At 58.6% G+C, this 14,815-nt stretch overlaps 2 protein-coding genes across 6 annotated transcripts in view; one reads left to right on the plus strand and one right to left on the minus strand.

Annotated features, from left to right (window-relative positions):
* SBNO2 (strawberry notch homolog 2) overlaps positions 1-10,875 on the plus strand; it is a 59,603-nt gene extending 48,728 nt beyond the window's left edge. For 2 of the 4 annotated variants that reach the window (XM_053581450.1, XM_053581448.1), the window contains 20 exons: positions 268-373; positions 731-884; positions 2,294-2,470; positions 2,840-2,937; positions 3,529-3,611; positions 4,653-4,844; positions 5,280-5,449; positions 6,090-6,221; positions 6,462-6,597; positions 6,714-6,826; positions 6,924-6,995; positions 7,080-7,188; positions 7,942-8,016; positions 8,101-8,244; positions 8,481-8,575; positions 8,649-8,741; positions 8,899-9,030; positions 9,228-9,304; positions 9,436-9,626; positions 9,706-10,874. In XM_053581450.1, coding sequence (XP_053437425.1) covers positions 268-373; positions 731-884; positions 2,294-2,470; positions 2,840-2,937; positions 3,529-3,611; positions 4,653-4,844; positions 5,280-5,449; positions 6,090-6,221; positions 6,462-6,597; positions 6,714-6,826; positions 6,924-6,995; positions 7,080-7,188; positions 7,942-8,016; positions 8,101-8,244; positions 8,481-8,575; positions 8,649-8,741; positions 8,899-9,030; positions 9,228-9,304; positions 9,436-9,626; positions 9,706-10,175 — 2,819 coding nt within the window. In that variant the 3' untranslated portion in view covers positions 10,176-10,874. Of the gene's footprint in view, positions 1-267; positions 374-730; positions 885-2,293; positions 2,471-2,839; positions 2,938-3,528; positions 3,612-4,652; positions 4,845-5,279; positions 5,450-6,089; positions 6,222-6,461; positions 6,598-6,713; positions 6,827-6,923; positions 6,996-7,079; positions 7,189-7,941; positions 8,017-8,100; positions 8,245-8,480; positions 8,576-8,648; positions 8,742-8,898; positions 9,031-9,227; positions 9,305-9,435; positions 9,627-9,705 lie in introns of those variants that run through there. The other 2 variants (XM_053581441.1, XM_053581451.1) reach the window with 2 other exon arrangements.
* A 602-nt stretch (positions 10,876-11,477) lies between these two features.
* GPX4 (glutathione peroxidase 4) lies at positions 11,478-13,889 on the minus strand. 2 transcript variants are annotated; one of them, XM_053581460.1, is made up of 7 exons: positions 13,767-13,889; positions 12,589-12,683; positions 12,359-12,503; positions 12,123-12,274; positions 12,015-12,039; positions 11,799-11,858; positions 11,478-11,721 (listed from the first exon to the last, which is right to left on the minus strand). In XM_053581460.1, the coding sequence occupies exons 1-7, from the start codon at positions 13,848-13,850 to the stop codon at positions 11,689-11,691; spliced, it is 594 nt and encodes a 197-aa protein (XP_053437435.1). In that variant the 5' UTR covers positions 13,851-13,889; the 3' UTR covers positions 11,478-11,688. The 2 variants fall into 2 exon arrangements, with proteins under 2 accessions (XP_053437435.1, XP_053437431.1); XM_053581456.1 differs by lacking the exon at positions 13,767-13,889 and adding an exon at positions 12,948-13,413.
* Between the last annotated feature and the right edge of the window lie 926 nt (positions 13,890-14,815).

Genomic DNA, 14,815 nt, shown 5'->3' on the forward strand with positions numbered 1-14,815 from the left:
TCCATTAGCAGTGCCTACCTTGGCACAGCTGGGAGTGGATATCCTGTTGGCCATGCAAGGCTTTAGATCTACACCGTACTCCTCGTGGGCTGGTGTACTTCTGGGTCAGTCCCAAAGGCAGGCTGCTCCTTCCCAGGCCAGTGGCACCCACCCCTACAGGAGCACCCTGTCTGGAGCATTGCTGGGAGCATCAGGCTCCCTTACCTGGCCCTGGCCTTTCCTCTGGGGCTGGGGTAGCTAATGGCAGCTTCCATGCTTGCCACCCAGGTGCCTCTGAGCCCCGGAACATGATCTACATGAGCCGCCTGGGCATCTGGGGTGAGGGCACGCCCTTCCGGACCTTTGAAGAGTTCCTGCATGCCATTGAGAAGAGGTGAGCACTTTTCCCTGCCTATGGTTCAGGGTCTGGGACAGATATGTCCCCTCTGTGGCACCCTGAGGGACATTAAAACATAAGTCACATCTGTTCAGTGCTTCCTGCTCTCTCAGTAGAGTCAGCCCCCTCCCCCTGAATCGCCTGGCTCTCAGCAGTCTTTCCTGCCTCCTACTCCAGCTAGGAGCTGTGCCTGTGTGACCACAGGGCCTTCGCATGTGCCAGCTCTGCTTCTCTGTGCCTGGCTCTACCTTGCACTCCAGGGTCAACCCCTTCCTGGGATTGCTCCATCACTCAGTGGGACCCAGCACATGGTGGGACCCAGCTGGTACTCAAGCAGCCATTGTCCATCTGCAGGGGTGTGGGCGCCATGGAAATTGTGGCCATGGACATGAAAGTCAGCGGTATGTACATCGCACGTCAGCTCAGCTTCTCCGGTGTCACTTTTCGCATCGAGGAGATCCCACTGACCCCAGACTTTGAGCACGTCTACAACCGCGCAGCCCTGCTGGTGAATGAGGTGTCCCTGTGGGCTCAGGCAGTCAGGGCTTCTGACTCTAGGTCTCTGATGCTCAGATTTATGCCTCCATGGCCTTCCAGTGCTTTGTTCTTTAAGATCACACAGGCATCCTGCCATGGCCTTGGGCAGGCACCCAGCATTTTGATTCTGTTCACAGCCAGGAATTTTTATGTGACTATGATAACCATAGGCATATAACCAAACCCCTGCCTCTCCTTCCCAAGATTGCCAAGCACATTACTTACTGGCCCTGTGAATGTTTTCAGTAGGCACCATCCCATGGGCCATGTGGCTCAGCTATTTCCTCCCTATTTGGAGGAGTTCCTGTTTTCTCACCCTTGTGTCAGATAGTATCAGCCGTGCCTGTGCATTAGGTGATTCTTTAGGTCAGACAACTGAGGCCTCTTCCCTGCAGCATGTGGACATTGGGGCCAGTTGTTCTCTTGGGTAGGACCATCCTGAGCACTGTCTAGGGTGCTGAGCAGCATCCCTGCCTCCACCCGTTGTATGCCAGGAGCACCTGCCAATATGACAACCACAGATGTCCCCATTTTCTGGAGCAAACTGCAAAGATCCCCATTTTTTTTCCTAAAGAGCTATGCCTTTTCCTGCCTATGCTCTGCGGGTCTGTGCCATTTTCACCACAACTTTGCCAGCAGTATTTATTTAGGGTTGGTTTTTTGTTTGTTTTTGAGACAGTCTTACTTTGTTCCCTCAGTAGAGTGACCTGGCATCATAGTTTACAGCAACCTTAAACTCTTGGGCTCAAGTGATTTTCTTGCCTCAGCCTCCTGAGTAGCTGGAACTACAGGCACCCACCACAATGCCTGGCTTTTTGGGGATGGGGCAGAGTCTCACTGTGTCACCCTCAGTAGAATGCTATGGCATCACAGTTCACAGCAACCTCAAACTCTTGGGCTTAAGTGATTCTCTAGCTGGAACTACAGGCGCCCACCACAGCGCCCGGCTATTTTATGGTTGTAGTTGTTATTGTTGTTTGGCAGGCCTGGGCTGGGTTCAAACCTGCCAACTTGGTGTACGTGGCTGGTGCTCTAGCCACTGAGCTACAGGCACTGAGCCACATGTGGCTATTTTTAGAGATGGGGTCTTGCTTTTGCTCAAGCTGGTCTCAAACCCATCAGCTCAGGCAGTCCACCTGCCTTGGCCTCCCAGAGTGCTAGGATTACAGGCGTGAGCCACTACACCCAGCCCTTTGTTGGTTTTTAACATTTTTACCAAAACTATGTGTTTTTAGTGTTTTTACTGTACAGATATAGGCAATGCCTCTTACCCTGACCCCCAAGCCCCTGATTCCACCAGGCATAGGCCCTCTGTCTGGGGGCTGGTGGCAGGTAGGCCTGGGCCCCAGGCAGGGGGCTCAGATGAGCATGTCATTGCAGTGGGCCGAGGCTTTGGGCGTGTTCCAGCAGGCAGCTGACTGGATAGGTCTGGAGTCACGCAAGTCCCTGTGGGGCCAGTTCTGGTCAGCCCATCAGCGATTCTTCAAGTACCTGTGCATTGCTGCCAAGGTGCACCGGCTGGTAGAGCTGGCCCTTGAGGAACTGGCTCAAGACAAGGTGAGAGGGTAGGGCCTTTTCAGGCTAGATGGGTGGCCTGGTCTGCTGGGTGAGGGTGGTGGGGGTATCTAGGCTCCCAATGTCTGCTTTACGATCCAACAAGCCTGCCCTTGGCTGGAGCGTCAAGAATGGTGGAGCCCATGCACTGGCCACAGGGTATGCAGGTGAGCTGACTGTCCAAAGATAAGAGGTTGGCTGACCCCCTGCCTGTCCCTATGTACAGATGGACTGGGGTCCCCTTCTGGGGGAGAAAAGTGAGCACTTGGCACAATATAGGATATAGTGGTTGCCTGAAGCCCAGAATCTTCCAGACCCATGGGTGATGGCTACTGCAGGGCAGTGGCTCAGAGCCCCTCTCTCATCCCACAGTGCGTGGTCATTGGGCTACAGTCCACAGGTGAGGCGCGGACCCGAGAAGTGCTAGGGGAAAATGATGGGCACCTGGACTGCTTCGTCTCAGCTGCTGAGTGAGTGGCTGGGGAGGTCTGTGGTTGAGCTTAAAGTCCCCCACTGTTATAGACCAGGTGTTCCCTGAGGCTCCCCCTCCAGCCTGCCTTCCACTGTAACAGGGTTGGGTACACTGGACGCTAGGCCATCACAGGCATGGCAGTAATGGCAGGTGGTCTCTTAGGGTCTCAGAAGGAGTTTTCAGGGCCCCTGAGCCAGTTCAACAAGGACACCTGGGTTTCAGGGGCCTGGCCTCCTGGTTGTCTGATGCTCCAGCCTCTTCAAGGGTCCGTCCTTTGTCCTCTTCATTGCCCAGAGCACCCCCAATGCCCAGCATCACTTCACTAGGAAGTCCCCCAGTTTTTCCCTAATGATGTGCCCACCCAGTCCTGAGATCCCTCTTCCCTTGGAGGCAGCCAGCCAGGTTCCCTCTACCCTACCTGCCTGTCTGAGCGCAAATGCAAGACCGTTTGTCCAGGGCCAGCCCTGTACCACCAGCAGGGCCCCAGGGGTTATACTCCTCCTCTCCCCATAGTGCAAACCTGCACATGGTCTTCCAGCCAAGGCATGGCTGTTCCAGTAGGGGAATAAACTCTATTTCTCACTTTCAGAGGCGTTTTTCTGTCACTAATTCAGAAGCACTTTCCCTCAACCAAAAGGAAGCGGGACAGAGGAGTGGGCAGTAAGCGAAAACGTAAGGACCCCCTGCCTGATTCAGCCATGCCCCACCAACCCTGCTACCCTATGCCTCTGTTTCCACACCATTGCCAGGCTGGGTTGGTATGTCAGTCCCTGCTGCTCCTGCTCCACAGTCATGCTGAGATTCTGTCTCCACTTGGGGTTGGCCTGCCAGACAAGCTTGTGCCTCCACTGCCAGTTAGGGGTCTCCTGTAGACCCCACCCCGCCCTCCAGGGTGCCCCATTCCTTCATCTGAAAGTCCACCTGCCTAGGAGCCTCAGGGAAGAGTAAACTGCAACAGCCTGCAGGGCCAGGCATCTATGGGAGGACAAGCCCAGGGTTCCAGGAGGGAAGCCCAAATTAAGGGCAGCCTCTAAGCCTCACTGACTCCTGTCCCTGCTCCCAGCAAGGGAGCCAGAGCCAGGCCCAGAAACCTTTCTCCCAAAAACTCCCCTGCAAGTGGGCGAGGCTTAGAGAGGCCAAGTTATTCACCCAAGGTCACGCTGGCTTAGGGCTGTCCAGTTCTGCTCCCTGATCATCCTCTCGCACTGCCACTTCCCTTCCACTGCCAGGACAGAATCTCAGAATGACTGTGGAGTGGAAGCAGCCTGTGTATCAGCAGCATCCCCTCAAAGGAGGCCTAGGTACACCCTCTGGCCAGCATCAACATCCCTAGTAGGCCAGGAAGCCCAGAGCTGCCTCAAGAGGTCCAACATGTGTTTCCCCAGGGCCAACAAGTATAAACAGCCCTATCCAGGCCTGGAAGGATGTGGGACATGGGCATGTGAAACTGCTTCTTGAGTCAGTTTAACAGGAAAACTTGGGAAAATAGCAGAATGCTTCCTACAGAGACTCCTACCATGGTGGCATGTATACCAGATGGGGCCATACAGTTCTGGCTCATGGGCAGTCTCCCCAGAAAGCCCCTTCCCTTTTGGGAGTCACAACACCTCTCCTAGAACCCACCAGCTTCTCTATTCTCAGCTTTCTAGGACTTAGCCTGCTTCTCTGCATCTCCTCACTCTGGCCCTCAGTGACCCCAGCTCCTCTCTGCAGGGCGGCCACGGGGACGTGGAGCCAAGGCCTCCAGGCTGATGTGTGAGGCAGCAGGCGTGATCCGCATCAGTGACGACAGCAGCACCGAGTCAGATGCTGGCCTGGACAGTGACTTCAACTCCTCCCCGGAGTCCCTAGTGGACGATGATGTAGTCATCGTGGACAGCATAGGGCTCCCCATGGATGACCAAGGTGCGGGCTCAGCCCAGGTTGGGTGGCCATCTGTGGCAGGTCAGGGTTCCAATCTGAATCCTGGGTTTAGCCCTCCTCACTGCTTGTGTGGCTAGCCCCCTCTTCCTAGCAACTGATCCAGCCCACATGGAGACCCCTCATGCCAGCCAGGCCCCATTCTCAATGCTTTGCCCACTATACAGATGCATAAACTGAGGCTCTGAGAGGGGAGGTTGGGCTTCACTAATAGCCAGAGGGAGAGCCAGATTTGGAGCTGGCCTTCACACCCTGACCAGCCCAGACATGGAGGCTCAGTCTCTTGCCCTGATGGTCTTAGGGCAAGACAGAAAAGGCATAGACAGAAAAGCAATTCCTCTTGGTCCTGTGCATCTGGCAGTCCTTCAACCGACATAAAGCTTGAGGGAACATCTGCCCTCACCCTCTATATGCCTCCAGGGCCCTTATGCCCCACTCAGAGGGACCCACATGGCATTGGCGTCCTGGAGCGCGTTGAGCGGCTGAAGCAAGACTTGCTGGCTAAAGTGCGGCTGCTGGGCCAAGACCTGCCAGTTAACACTCTGGATGAGCTGATTGACAAGCTGGGCGGTCCCGAGCGGGTGGCAGAGGTGAGGGAGTGGGTGGGGCCATCAAAGTGTGGACGGGGTTGGGACAGGGTAAGTAGGGTTGGGGATAGGTTGGGTGTGGGTTGGGGCCGGGCCTTACCCATTCTCTGCTGACTCTGGCGGCCTCTACTGGTCACTTGGCGTCACCGCTCGCCCCACAAGGAAGGAAGCTGCTGATCCTTCAGCTCGGCCCAGGTGGCTTGGGGCTGCCTGTGGTGAGCTTTCCTCCCCAGCGCCGCTGCATCCTCAGAATCTCCCGACCATGTCAGTGGGGTGCCCAGAACCTGGACTTTCGGTTCCTGGGTTGGGCTCGCTTCCTTCCTCCCCCGCCCGCTTCCCGTGCTGGCTTGCTGCGTTTTCCGCTTGAGGGTCTTTCTGTTGCTTCAGATTCACTTGAGCGCTAGGTGGCTAATAACAAAAATAAAGACTTTAGACCTAGTGCAGCTCTCTATGGGCCATCCAAGATGATCCTCTGATATCAGCTGATACCAGCCAAATCAGAAGCTGATTCCTGGCCACAGATATGTGAATCCCAGGGTCAGCAGTGGGAAGACAGGAAACCTCAGCCATGGGGTGGCCAGGCCCCTCCCTGCACGACCACACTGCTGACAGCCTTTCCCTTCGCTCTGGGCCACTGCCACAGATGACTGGCAGGAAGGGCCGCATCGTGTCCAGGCCCGATGGGACGGTGGCCTTCGAGTCACGGGCAGAGCAGGGCCTATCCATCGACCATGTGAATCTCAGGGAGAAGCAACGCTTCATGAGCGGCGAGAAGGTGCGGGTGGTGGTGGTGACTGCCCTGTCACAGCCTGGGGGCGGGGGGGCGGGCGGTGGTGACTGCCCCGTCATCCCTCAGCATGCGTGACGTGCATGGGCTTGCAATGCCCGTGGGCCCTACAGGCCTCTCTGGCTTCTCATCGCCCTTGGTGACCCAAAGCTGGGGGCTGGGCGAGTGAGAAGGAGGCAACATACGGCTGAACACCAGCTCTGTCCCTGCTTGTTTCCGTTCCCCCAGCTCGTGGCCATCATCTCGGAAGCCTCCAGCTCGGGCATCTCACTTCAAGCCGACCGCCGTGTCCAGAACCAGCGACGCCGTGTGCACATGACGCTCGAGCTGCCCTGGAGCGCGGATAGAGCGATCCAGCAATTCGGTGAGACCAGTTTCCCCCATGTGGCCCCACCCAATCTAGCTCCGCCCCTTCCTGGCGCAGTTCCAGGCTGGTCCAGTCCCTGTCAGCAGCCCTTAAGAGCCCCCTTATCTCTCTAGGCCGCACCCACCGGTCCAACCAGGTCTCAGCTCCCGAGTATGTCTTCCTCATTTCCGAGCTGGCTGGGGAGCGCCGGTTTGCCTCCATCGTGGCCAAGCGCCTCGAGAGCCTGGTGAGCAGGAGGGAGCTGGGAGAGCTGGGAAGGCCCCCAACCCTTGGGGAGCCTGGAGCTTAGGTAACGTACCTATGACTTCCCTCACCCCTGGCAGGGCGCCCTGACCCACGGAGACCGCCGGGCCACGGAGTCTCGGGACCTGAGCAAGTACAATTTTGAAAACAAGGTATGGAGCAGGGACAGGGGTCATGGGGAAGACCAGATTAGACTTGGGTGACTGCCCCTGACTCACAACCCTCTGTCCCCCCAGTACGGCATCCGGGCCCTCCATTGCATCCTCACCACCATCCTGAGTCAGGTTGAGAACAAGGTGCCAGTGCCCCAGGGCTACCCAGGAGGAGTTGCTGCCTTCTTCAGGGGTGAGTGAGGCCAGTGTGGGCTTCCTGGGAGGGGTGGGTGTATCAGGTTGCAGAGCAGTTTGGGGCACTGGGATTTGCAGGCTGGATTTTTCTTTGGTGGGGGGGACAGTCTAAAGCTGTCGCCCTGGGTAGAGTGCCTTGGAATCACAGCTCACAGCAACCTCAAACTCTTGGGCTTAAGTGATTCTCTTGCCTCAGCCTCCCAAGTAGCTGGGACTACAGGTGCCCACCACAACAGCTATTTTTTTTTGTTGCAGTTACATTGTTGTTTTTAGCTGGCCGGGGTGGGTTCCAATCTGCCACCCTTGGTGTATGTGGCTGGTGGAGCTACGGGTACCACCAGGCTGGATTTTTTTGAGAGACTTCTCCCCACTTGCTCATGGAAGAAGAGAGGGAGCCAGAGTGTCCCCCCCACAGCCAGGCAGGTTTCTGGGGGAGCTGAAGGACACAGGTCTGGGTTTATTCCCAAGGAGGTGCTATTATTTTACTGAGTCGCAGTCAAGGAGGGAAGGGAGGGTCAATTCCCTGGCCAGGTGCTAATGTGCCACTCCTACCCTCAGAGGCCCTTCCTGAAATCCCCCCCAAGGGAGGTTCCACACACTGGGGCTAAGCCAGGGGACAGAGGAGGGTTAGGGGACGACCATATATGAGCCCCTTTCCTATAGACAGGATGCAGGGCCTGCTGTTGGTCAGCTTCCCAGGACTCTAGGGAAGGGTAGGGGGAGGACTGCATGTGAGCCCCTCTTCCTACAGATATGAAGCAGGGCCTGCTTTCAGTCGGCATTGGAGGGCGAGAGTCCCGCTCTGGCTGCCTTGATATGGAGAAAGGTGAGTTCCCCTTGAACCCAACCTAGTGTGATCCTGGGAGGGAGGCGTGTCTGGTGTGGCCTGACACTTGTCCCTTCCTCCCAGATTGCTCCATCACTAAGTTCCTGAACCGCATTTTGGGGCTAGAGGTGTACAAGCAGAATGCGCTTTTTCAGTATTTTTCTGACACCTTCGACCACCTCATAGAGGCAGACAAGAAGGAGGGCAAATATGACATGGGCATCTTGGGTGAGCCTGTGGTTGCCCTGGGAGTGGGGAGCTGCTTCCCTGGGGGTCACCGCTAGGGAACACCACCCCAGCACCCCAGCCCACAAAATCAATATGGTTCTCCAAACCCCAGAACTGGGAACAGGCCAAGCCACACCCAGGCTGGCCATGCCCCATCCCCAGTTCCCACCCAGACCCAGGGAAGGAGGAGCCCCCCACTGGACTCCCACTCTGACAACTACCACCACACTTCCCAGACCTGGCTCCTGGCATTGACGAGATCTACGAGGAGAGCCAGCAGGTGTTTTTGGCCCCTGGACACCCACAGGATGGGCAGGTGGTCTTCTACAAGGTGAGCAGCAAGCCCCTGGCCCCCAGCCTGCATGCTAGGGCCCCTGCACTAATGCCCTTGCATGTTGTGGCAGATCAGCGTGGACAGAGGCCTGAAGTGGGAGGAGGCATTTGCCAAAGCGCTAGAGCTGACTGGTCCCCACGATGGCTTCTACCTCTCATACAAGGTGGGTGCTGTGTCCCCCCAGAGTCATGCCCTGCACTCAGAACAGGGCCAGAGGTGCAGTGAGGGCAGCAGTCCTGCCATACTGCCCCTGGGACATCCACTTGCAGGGGTGTTGGAGGGACCCTCTGGTGACTGACCTCACCTGCCCTCCTCCCCAGGTTCGGGGCAACAAGCCCAGCTGCCTCTTGGTGGAACAGAACCGTGGCAAGCACTTCACCGTGTACAAGCCCAACATTGGCCGGCAGAGCCAGCTGGAGACCCTGGACAGCCTGTGCCGCAAGTTCCACCGTGTAGGGATGGGGAAAGTTGACGGGGGGCAGATCTGTGGGCCTCGTCATCCCTTTCCCCGAAGCCCTGAAACCTCAGCACACCAGGCAACTAGGAGGGGCCACAGGGGACTCTGCAGTTTCCTAGTAGTGCGGTCTGGCTGGATAGCTACTGCAGATACTGGAAGCTTTGCAGAGCCTCAAAGGCCCTGTGTCCCCAGGTCACCCCAGAGGAGGCCAAGGAGCATTGGGAGAGTAACTACGTCTACTCGCTGACCCACTGCAGTCACACTGCGTGGTGAGCAATCTACAGAGGAGCAGCCCCGGGTGGGAGAAACCCACAGGGCATATGGGGCAGCTGAGACTGGGTGGGGGAGCACTTTGGGGAGGGAGCCCCAAGGATCTCTGAGCCACCTTGTCCCCTTGCAGGAATCGGCACTGTCGGCTGGTGCAGGAGGGCAAGGACTGCTTGCAGGGCCTGCGGCTACGGCACCACTACATGCTGTGTGGGGCACTGCTGCGTGTGTGGGGCCGCATTGCTGCAGTCATGGCAGATGTCAGCAGCAGCAGCTACCTGCAGATTGTGCGTCTGAAGACCAAGGACAAAAAGAAGCAAGTGGGTGAGTGGGGCCAGCAGGCAGGCCAGGCACCCCTTGGCACCTGACCCCAACCCCTGACCACTTCCTCGTCCTGGCCCAGGCATCAAGATCCCTGAGGGCTGTGTGCGCCGTGTGCTCCAGGAGCTGCAGCTGATGGACTCCGATGTCAAGCGTAGGCGAGCACGTGTCAGGGGCCTCCCTGCCCCACCCATACTGCAGGAGCTCCCATTGCCCTGTGGCCCCAGCGAGGTGCTGGACCTGACCTACAGCCCACCGGCTGAGGCCTTCCCACCACTCCCGCACTTCTCCTTTCCCCCACCGCTACCTCTGGACCCCAACTCTGGGGGGCTGCTGCTGGGCACCCCACATGGCCCCTCTGACCCCGCGGCCCTGGCGCATCAGGGCTGTGACATCAACTTCAAAGAGGTGCTAGAGGACATGCTGCGCTCCCTGCACTCAAGCCCTGCTGAGGCCCCAGGCCCACTGGTGGAGGGCGCAGGAGTAGTGGGAGGTGGGGGTGCCGAGAGGCGGAGCGTCATCCAGTTCACCCCGCCCTTCCCTGGGACCTAGATGGCATCCTTCGTACCTACCTTTATTGTAACATGCCCACTTACCAGGGACAGTTCTCTTCTACCGTGGCCTCGCCACAGTGCCTTCCCCAACTGGCCCCCACCATCGCAGGTCTGGTGGGACCACTGGTAGATGATGTTGGCCCTGCAGCCCTGGGGCTGCTGCTGTGTGCAAGGCCCCACTCAGGACCCCTAGGAAGCCAGGGCACTGCAGCAGGGCTGGGAGTGAAGGCCAGAAATCTGTGCCTCTCTAGACCCAGGGCCTCCAGCTTTACCCCACCCACCTACAACGGCTGGCCAGGCCCCAACCGGTGAAATCTGAGTGGTCCCAAGAGCTAGAAACTCAGGAAACCCCAGGTGCTTAGGGCCCCGCTGTCTGGGGGCCTCTGTGGGGCAAACCCCCGTTAATATATGCAATTCCTCCACCCCCACACCACTTTGCTCCCTAAATTATTGCCTGTTTGCCTCTCCCAGGTCCCAGAATCTGCCAGAGGAGCTTGGGGTAGGGTGGCCCTTTGGTTTCTATGTGTATTTATAATGAACTCTAATGTATATATGTAAAGATACCTTTTTTAAATATATGTGCCTTTTGCCTACTTCCCATATTGTCTGCTCCTCTGGCCAGCTTGTGGGGGACAGTGGGAAGGGTGGGGACTAAAGCTTGCAGAACCCTGCCCACTGCAGATGCCTTGTTACAAGTGCTTATTGATGACCCCACCACCCACACCCCATGTGCACAATGTGGGGGCCCCAGGACTGTCTGTGCCAGGGCCTAGGACCCTCCTCATGGCGTTCTGGGACCAATTCTACAGATACACCACCCCCTCCGCAACCTTGGCCAGCTCCCTCCAGCTGCAGGCAGCCTATACCTACCTAGTAGGAACCCTGAAGACAGTGATACACACACACCCTGGGGCAGATGAGGCTCACTCTCACCCTGCCCTGCATAGCTGGACTTCCAGCCCCAGGAAGGGGGGGCTGTGACCCTCAATCTCTGCCTCTACACCCTGGGGAGGCAAGCCCCTGCATAGCTGCCTTCTAACTGGATAAGGCCCTGAGCCAGGAAGATCAGCAGCTATTTAGAATTATTTCTCCTAGGACTCAATCTGCCCTGCCACACCCTAGACAGCCTGGGCAGCCCTGAGGGCTGCCAGGATTAGGAGCCTCAACACCCTAATCTCAGCTAACCCAGATCTAGTTCCAAGGCCAGGTGCAACCCTCTGAGCCCCAGGGAACTCTACTACCCCTATCCCATCCTGAACCAGGATAAACTGGCTGCCCCAAGACAGAAGAACCCAGCAGGCTGATTTCTTTGTTTTATTCCCACAAGGCAGCCAAGGGTGGGGGGCAAGCCCAAGCCCAACGGGGCTGCGGGACCTTCCTCTGGCAGGGTGCACGCCAGGTTCTCGGGTCTGCCTCACCAGTGGCAGGTTTATAGGCAGACTGTCATGGGTGCCGGTTGGAAGGTTCCGGGGACGCAGGCAGGGGCTTGGCGAGGGCACACACTTGTGGAGCTAGAGATAGCAGGGCAGGTCCTTCTCTATCACCTGTGGGGGAGAGATGGGTTAGGGGTAGCCTCTCCTTAGACATCCCCACCTGGCAGAGTCCCCAGAGAGGCACCTACCAGGGGCTCCTCCATGGGACCATACCGCTTCACCACACAGCCGTTCTTGTCAATGAGGAACTGCAGGAGGGACAATGTCAGGGCACAGAGACCACCTCAAGGTGGAAGAGGCCCCCAGCAAGGGAGAACCCTGCACCCTAAGGCTCATTCTGCAGCTGGCCCTGCATACAGCCCTGGCCCCTTCTCTCCCTCACCCCCAAACACAGCCCCCAATACCTTAGTGAAGTTCCATTTGATGGCACTACAAAAGAAGCACAAAGATGTCAGGAATGTCCCACCAGCCTCCTAGGTAGCCATCTACCCCTGCCCAGGAGGATCACTCACTTTCCCAGGATGCCCCTGCCCTTGGGCTGGACTTTCATCCACTTCCATAGCGGGTGGGCGTCATCCCCATTCACACAGATCTTGCTGTACATATCGAATTTGACGTTATAGCCAGCGGCAAACTCTTTGATCTCTGCATTACTTCCTGGTTCCTGTGGTGCCCAGAGTGTGTGGGTGAGTGTGAAGGGAACTGGACACCTCCTCAGAGACCCTCAGCCCACCTGGGGAACACATACCTGTTTCCCGAACTGGTTGCAGGGGAAGGCCAGGATCCGTAAACCGCACTCAGCATATCGGGCGTGCAGGTCGACAAGCTGAGTATAGTTTACATCGGTTTTGCCTCATTGTGAGGCCACGTTGGTGACGATGCACACGAAGCCCCTGTAGGTGGTCAAGCGATCAGCTGAGGTCAGGGCCTCCCCTCCCAGCCCCAACCCTGTATATCCCCTAACTGGGGGGAACCCACCGGTACTTATCCAGGCAAACCGTGTTCCCGTCGATGTCCTTGGCTGAGAACTCGTGCATGGAGCGTGCACAGCGCCAGTCGTCGCGGGAGGCGCACTGCAAGGCAAGGGGCAGAACAGCAGAGCTCAGTGTGGGAGTCCAACAGCCACCAGTCCATTGGCCAGCCCGGGATTCCCAGGAGAGAAAGGAATCCGGGGCGGATCCATGAGAAAACCAAGGCCTTGGGGCTCAAAAAAGGTGACAGCTCCTTAAATATGCACGCCCCCTGACGTCTCTGGGTCCATTTTACCCGAGACCTTGAGGCCAGGGAGAACTCGGGACCCTGCGATGAGCTATAGCGGGTGGGGACCCCGCGCGCACCGGGTCCTGGCACTCAACGGTCTCCTGCTCTGGGCAGTGGCGACAGGGGTTCTTCCGCCGCCGGCGCGCTCTCCGGCGCAGGCATGCCGGGGCCTTCCGCCGCTTATAGGTTCTGCGCTGCCGCCCTCCCGGGTTGCGGGACCGCTGCCTGCCCCGCCCCGGGTAGCCCGCGCCCGCGCGGCCCATGCCCGTCGGTCTTCTCCTCGCCTGGGCCCACCGAGCGCCGCGCTTGGCGACAAAAGGCCTGTAGTCAGGGCGCCCGGGCCGCACGACTGTGACGCCACCGCCTTAGGCCCTGGGGGTGGAGACACGGCACTGCCGCCCGGCGGCGCCTGACCCCGTGTTTCCAGCCCATAGTGCGTTAGTTTATCCGGCCCCCGCCAGGGCGCCCACCTAGCTGCCCCGGCGTAGTAGACCCTCTCGGGCCAGGGACAACCAACCAGGACCCCCAACTCCCTGGCGCCCTTACCCGAACGCTCCGGTCACCGGGCCCCTTCCAGGCCGCGACCTTAGCAGTCCGGACACTGTCCCCCGCCCTGCCCCAGACCCCCGCCCCGATCCCAGTTGCCCGAACTTGACGTCCCACCGGTGTCATACCCCAGCCTCTCTGGACATCGACCCCGCCCTCGCTCTGGCGCCCCGAGAGCTATCACCTGCCCCTGCACCGGCCCGAGGCCGGTGGGAACAGAGAAGACACCATCCGGACGCCCCCCACCCAAGACAGGGCGGCACCAGGACTCTGCGCGCCTTTGGGAGGGGCAGGTGTTGCCCGCCCACCCCAACGGCCCCTGGTTCGGCCCAGGGACGGCGTCCGCTCACCATGGTGCCGGCCAGGCCGGGCGCGGCCAGGGCCCCGCACAGCAGCGCCGGCTTCAGCAGGCGGCACAAGCGGCTGAAGCTCATCGCGGCGGCGGGGCCTGTGGGAAGCCAGCGGCTCCTCCCCTCGCCGAGCCGACCAATGGACGCGCGCTACCGCGCGCTGCCTCCCCGCCCTTGGCCCCGCCCTATCAGCGTTTTCATTGGTCGGCTTCGGACACGCGCCGACACCAGCCAATTGGCGGTCGGGGTGAAGGGTGGGATGGGGGTGAGATGGGGGTGGGGCTGTACTGCAAGGGCGCTAGTGTCGGTTACTGCGCATGCTCGCCGATGGGTGCTAGGTCGAGTCTTCGCAACCTGCGGGTTTTGAGGCTTCGAACAGTTATCCGGGAGTTGACAACTTGAGAAGACTTCTGAAAACCCATCCGGGGAAGCGGGGCTCGAACTGCCAGAGGAGCCACCCCAGTTCTTTGAACATTGAGATCTGGCTTTTTAATGTTTATAAAACCAAATTGAGTGGGGCCGGGTCTGCGCGTCCAGTGACCCCCGGCTGCAGCGCCAAGTTCCGGGGGGTTCCCCGTCGCGGACCCCATTCGTAGAAAGGGCCGCTCTGGCCTCTCACATGAGTGACACGTGGGCCTTGGGAGCATTAGGGCAGTTAACGGGCGGGTTCCTGCGGTCCCCCCCGGATTGAGTCGCAGAGTTTGCCTTAGTTCCCACAAACAACATTCAGCACTCTGTGGTTCACTCAGAGCTCAGGCTTTTGGTGCCAGAAACACACTCTAATTCCTGGAGGCTGAGTCTGGAGTTGGCCAAGCCGCCCACCCACGACTAGACATTGACCCCAGGCTGTCAGGTGCTTTGGCTGACCCTTCAGTGGATGTTTCAGCAGAGGCAGGCTGGGGCAGGACTGTTGGGGATAGGTTCATTTCCCGGGCATCTGTGAGCCCCCAGACTCACACCCAGGCCCGCCAGAGGCAGAGCAAGGGCGTTGCAGATAGAATCAGAAATCAGGATGCTGGGGGCAAAGTTTTGCTACAACCCTGGTTTTT

This window comes from Nycticebus coucang, chromosome 2, assembly GCF_027406575.1.
Source record: "Nycticebus coucang isolate mNycCou1 chromosome 2, mNycCou1.pri, whole genome shotgun sequence".
In the NCBI taxonomy this organism is placed as follows: Eukaryota; Metazoa; Chordata; class Mammalia; order Primates; family Lorisidae; genus Nycticebus; species Nycticebus coucang.